The 5,809-nt window shown below is 41.9% G+C and overlaps 1 protein-coding gene across 1 annotated transcript; it reads right to left on the bottom strand.

Moving 5' to 3' along the window:
- Positions 1–933: 933 nt before the first annotated feature.
- Positions 934–4,085, bottom strand: LOC310993167 (endothelin-2-like). The gene is made up of 5 exons (XM_083981482.1): positions 3,912–4,085; positions 3,072–3,228; positions 2,844–2,957; positions 2,109–2,192; positions 934–1,988 (listed from the first exon to the last, which is right to left on the bottom strand). The coding sequence occupies exons 1-5, from the start codon at positions 3,979–3,981 to the stop codon at positions 1,889–1,891; spliced, it is 525 nt and encodes a 174-aa protein (XP_083837608.1). The 5' UTR covers positions 3,982–4,085; the 3' UTR covers positions 934–1,888.
- Positions 4,086–5,809: the final 1,724 nt, after the last annotated feature.

Genomic DNA, 5,809 nt, shown 5'->3' with positions numbered 1-5,809 from the left:
ATTATTTATCACCCCATTTGTTTCTCATCTCTTGGTTACGTTGTTAGGCTTCTTTATCCATGAAAAGGTTGGTTTTGCACCTAGTTTTAACTCTCATTATTGTTCTTATCATTATAACCAGGTCGAAATTGACACTAACAACACAAATGTCATAATTTTAACCAGATAATTTTAGAATTTTGTGGAAAAAAAAGTTTTGTTTTATTTTGTTTAAATAGTTAATAGTTAAATAGTTCCTGACAAAGTCAAAAAGCCTTGATGCTACAGTATAAACAAATGTATGTGGTACTTTTATGCATTTAAAACCTGAAAACGTGTCACTGGTGACCCAAACACAAGAGAAGGGATATATATATATATATATATATATATATATATATATATATACACACACATACTTACTACTACTTTTATACTGTTTTCTGGAACATGTGATTTGCACCTGAAGATCCAACAATCGACAGTTAACAATTAAATACAATAAGACTTTTATTTTCCCATACACAATCCAGTGCATTATTCATAAAAATATAAATACATCTCTGAATAAGTTAGCCAATAAATAAATTCAATCATTCAGCATTTGACTGTAAACGTGTAAGCTGGTAAACGATCCATCATACACAGCGTTGAGGATGAATACGGTTTATACATTTCTATTTGACCATATAGATAGATACATATAGATACTTAATTATTCCTCTAAAGGAAATTCCATTGCCCATCAGGTGAGTATATTTAGACTTGAAGCTCAACAATCCAGGTCAGGAGCCACTGCCTCTATCAGTTCTTGGTGAATGCAGACAAACTGGGCAGATAGATTCATGGCACAGAAAAAAAAAAGTGCGGGACAGGAAAAAAAAATGCTTTTGAAGTGCATAATACAAGTCAAGAGTCAACAATTTGCAGTCGCTAATAGAGAAAACATAAGTGTTCTTTTTTTTTTCGTCAGGGGAGAAAAACAATTGTTGCGTGTTTCTGGCAGGCTGCATATCATTGAAACCTTCTGGCTTATCTTCAATCAAAACATTAAACAGGAGCTATGCAATAAACACTCAAGCCAACACAATAGAGCCAGTGTAGTTGTTATGCTAGATGAAGGTATACTGTATATGTGGATGTAGAGGAGCTGACAATAGACCTTGTATAAAGTGAACAGTTTGTGAGATAAATCCCAAAGTGATGACCTTCATTTCGCTGGTTGAAGCTGCCATTTTCAAGTAAGCGTCATACTTAAAGAAGAAAAAAAAGAAAAAAAAAAGCAGTTTACTAATTTGCCATAAACATTAGGCGGGACAGAGGATTCCAGCTCTGATACAGAGGAATATTAAAGCAAACCAAAGTTCATCAGCAATTGCAGAGTAGGTTTTGAGTAAACATGGACAATCAGTTCCCAACTAGATACGGAGTTTCCACCATCCCATAATCCTCAGTGTGGGCGAGTTGCAGGTATAAAACCTGTCCTTGTGGATGAGTCAAACCGAGGCTTTGTCCATAGAAACTAAACAATTGCTCACTGATTGGTCATTGTAAAAATTCTTTACGTGGTTGCCCAGTGCCCACTAGTCCTGGTGTTGGTTTCCCATTTCCGTTCTTTGAAAACACCGTCCTTGGCAATGGACTCTGTTTTTGAGTTCAGAAAGGTTCAAGGAGAGTTCAAGAAATAACTCTTAATGTCTCCACCCAACATTGCTCCTGCCACGGGGCTTCTGTCTTGGGTAGCTGCCAGTCTTCCAGAGCTCTGTTTTGTTGATCGGTTACTCCGTCGACCTCTTTCCATCTCTGGATCCTCCAGAGCCGGAGAGCCTCGGACCGTTAGAGGAGCCTCCTGAAGGTGTAAGGGTTGAACCCACGGTGATGGAACCGCCTCTGCTGCTCCTTCGCTCCTCTACCTCCTCGTTCGGTTCTTGAGCCGGTTGACTTGAGCCACGTTCTTGTTTGACAGAACCTCTTTTGCAATTATCGCCGCGTTGGACTTAACCAGCGCTCTGCAGGGAGAAAAGAAAAAAATAGAGGTCAGAGGTGCTTTAAGATGCATTAGAAACGAGCATCCAATCACAGCCCAATGTGGATTAAAGGCTGATCCATATGGTGTCTTGTTCATTTACCTGAAAGATGCGAGCAAGTTGTGTCTGTTGATGTTCTCTGAGTGTCCCGTTGAACCCACAGCATCAGTCTTTATGTTCTGAGAGCTGTGAAGAAAGAGACAACAGCATTAAAACAAGGACATTACCACCTTGCAGTGCCTGAGGGGGATGAACCCCTACAATACAGGATTTTGTCTTACATTATTAAATTACTTGAAGCAAAATGATGTCAAGGTCGACCGATCAATTTCCCTGGAATCCTAAGCCGATGTATTTTTAGATGCCTTATGGGTAGAAATGCAGGGTGTGCCTTATAAAACACCATCTCGGATAAGATCTAGAGATGGTGACTAATCCGTTCTGGCAGTTTCATAACCGCAATAAAAAAATGGCAACAAAACATTCCCTTGAGCGAAAGCAGAAATGTACGGTTTCCAAAAATAGCAGCTGTGCTAATAACACTTTGTGATTCATTTCAAGGCCTCCGGTGAAGATGCGGGCCGTTCTGTCCCACTACCCTCATGCTCTCGCACCATTATCACCCCCTGGATCATTTAGCCTCCTGACTGACTGTCCTCTACATCAACACACTGTTCAGGCCTGTCACACATGACTGACGCTGGAAGGAGACAACAACAAAAAAAGCTACTTTGATACAATCAGGCTTCCCGAGTGTACGTGATGGCAGGGAGTTTCTTGTTTCTTGTCTGATGGAGGAATGAAATGTAGAGAAGTAAGAAGAGGCAAGGTGCTTACCTCTTTTGACAGAAACCGGAACATGTTTTATCGGCAGCGTTGAGGCATCTGCAACGGTCGGCTGAGCGGCGGCGGCGAGACAGGGGACTTCCCAGACCGTACGGAATGAGTTTACTGTAAAAAGGACAAAATGAAACTGCTTAGGACAGTGGTGGAAGGATGCAGGCGTCTTCTACTGGAGGATGGAGTCAGGGTAGAGGTGTTAAGAGGTCTCATCATCTGCCTTACCTTGGCGTGTTGACCCAGATTATATCCAGGTGACAGAAGTAGATGCACTCTTTATCGTCCCAGCTGTTGCAGGAGCAGCGTTTGGTCCTCACGTGGGCTTTCTGCTGAGCCGGAGCTGATGGCAGCTCTGCCCGCTCTGATAAGGGCAGTCCGCAACCTAGAAAAAACACAAAAGGAACCCAAGATTAAAAAGCGCCAACTAATCCTTTACAGTGTGACTTTGCAAGTCAGTGATTAACCTCGTGGAAAACACTGATGGAGCTAACACCCACATGTGGTCCAACAAATGAGGGAGAGATTAAAGGGAGGCCTATTTATCATACGATACGTCAAGGCACTTAATCCATATCAAACAGGCCTGCAGTGCTTGCCAGAGGTGGTTACATCACTAATTCTAATGTGGCCACTCTTCAATTAAAGGTGGGTCTGCTTATCAAAGTAACTGGATGGCTGAACCCTGCTCTTGTTTTGTATCTGATGGCCAAAGGCTGCAGCTTTAAATAATGTGGTTTGCAGGACAATATTGTAATAATTCTGGTTTTTACAGCCTAAAATCTTTATTTATTATATTCTAAACCATTAAAGAGCAGGCAGATTTTTTTTTTTTTAATTTAAAAAAAAAATGTAAAACCTTTATTTAACCAGGCAGAATCATTAAGAACAGGTTTTTATTTACAATGATGGCCTGACATTATTACAAAAACGAAAATTTTATATAAAGAAAATGAATTATTCTAACTGTATTTTGCAAAAAAAATGACTTACACTGAGCCAAACATCTAAAAAACAAAACAAAAAAACTACTCTATCATCTAAAGAAACAAGGGAAAAGTTGCTTACCCTCTTGCAGAGCCATGCAGATGATGATGACTGAAGTCAGGATCTTGCACATGAAGGAAGCCATGTTCATCCTCACTGTCTCAAGTTGTGATGTGTAAAATAAAAAGCAGCAGCAGTCAAGTTGACACAGTCCAGGAGGTGCAGACAGCTCTTAAAGCTTCTAGTGTTAGGTTGTTGGAGGCTGGAGAGCAGCAACAGGTGCTTTGTGTTCATGCGTCTGCCAGGACTGGTACTTATACCCCCTCCACGGGCTGATACCACCACGGCCCCTCCCACCTCCTCCGTCTACTCATCTGTCTATGCAGAACAAACGCTGTTACACAACAAGCGCATAGTTACTCCACCTGCCCTCCTCGCATTCCACCACTGACCTTAACACACACACGCTGCATGGAGCGCCTCCAAGTGGCCGAGAAGCCCAGAGACAACGTGTGTAGACTAAGAGGGTGTGATGTGATTGAAGAGCCGGCACTTTATACAGTACCGTATGCTGGTTTTCACTGTCTTTGAAGTGGATTTTTTCACACCAGTATTTTGTTTGGAGCCCTTATTCTTTGCTTGTAGAATTTCAAAAGTGTCTAAGCAGCACATGTGGGACATTAGATGTAAACTAAAAGAGATGTAAAATGCTGGCGGACCAAAAGTGAGGTCATGTGTGGTGTACATCTGATGTCATGAGACATAGACAGAGAAAAACAAAATGCACTAAACGAAACTAAAAAAAAAAAAAAAAAAAAAATCCAAGACAGTTACCAAAAAAGGGAATTTGGTTGGCCTGCACACGTCGGTGCATCTCCCATGGGCGTGTGTGTGTTGTCTGCCAGTCTGTGTGGACATGTCTGAGGGTGAGGTGGGAAAAGCAAAGGAATGCGAGGCAAACTCTAGCAAGGTGAAAGAAATCAAAACAAGTGAGCTAACAGGAACCTGTTGTCGTTCCCAGAACACACTAATGATTTTTTTTTAATTTTAAAAAAGAAATTATATGATAATAAAAATGTGACTTTATGTTATAAACACCATGTAAATACACTGTAGTTGGAATAAAATACCTCTTCTCATGAAATGATTGTGACAATGTGATTTATATCTTTTCAAAACTTTATTGATCAGTCTCTTCCAAACATCCCACTGTGAGAATTAAACCACAAATAACCTTTATAATAGGAATAAAGAAGAGGGTTTAATGGGCAACAGTGTATATAAGTTAAAAATGATTGCATTTGGGAACAATTATAACTCAATAATCCTTAGTGTGTGTACAGTATCTATCACTTTCTATGTCTTTCTATCTTCCTCCTATTTATGTTTCTCCTGCAGTCATTTTAGTTTGTCACAACGGAAAACCCTGGGTGTGATTGATGACATTAAAAACAACTGCATTCCATCCAGGTGAGCCAGTTCCAGCATCCAGGTATCAGACATGCTGAGTAATGCTGCACAGACACTGCAGGCGAGTCACGGTTGACAACATTTGATGTTTCGCCTGAACGGTTACTGCCATGACAACGTGACAATATCATAATATCAACTTTCACCTGGGGGGGGGGGGGGGGGGGGGGGGGGGGGGGGGGGGTAAATCCAGTCAGAAGTGACAGAAGGTTGTGAGGTTGTGGATGAGGCCGGAGGCGGTGGAGAGGGAGAGGAGACCAACAGAGACGGGGTTTGCGTGTGATGTGCCGCACGGTTGATATGCAGATGATGAAGTCAAGGAGAGCTGTCGGCCATCCCACCCCCCACCCTCCCCCCACACCGCCTCCACAAACCCTCTCCCTCTCCATCCCCCCCTCCAAGATGGTGAGGTCACGGCACGATTGTCTCACATCGCCGTACACTGTCACACAAACCGTATCTCTGTGACACACATTGACCTTCTGAAAGAGATATGCAGCTGCCTGCCA

This window comes from Trachurus trachurus (genome assembly GCF_905171665.1).
Source record: "Trachurus trachurus genome assembly, chromosome: 11".
In the NCBI taxonomy this organism is placed as follows: domain Eukaryota; kingdom Metazoa; phylum Chordata; class Actinopteri; order Carangiformes; family Carangidae; genus Trachurus; species Trachurus trachurus.
This window is presented reverse-complemented; position numbering and strand designations above follow the sequence as displayed.

What these genes read in the sequence shown, in the direction of transcription:
- LOC310993167 (XM_083981482.1), bottom strand. Translation starts at nt 3,981, where the DNA reads ATGAACATGGCTTCCTTCATGTGCAAGATCCTGACTTCAGTCATCATC. An exon ending in CTGCATGGCTCTGCAAGAGG is followed by an intron (nt 3,229 to 3,911) that starts GTAAGCAACTTT and finishes TGTTTTTTCTAG; the next exon opens with GTTGCGGACTGCCCTTATCA. An exon ending in AACTTGCTCGCATCTTTCAG is followed by an intron (nt 1,989 to 2,108) that starts GTAAATGAACAA and finishes TTCTCCCTGCAG; the next exon opens with AGCGCTGGTTAAGTCCAACG.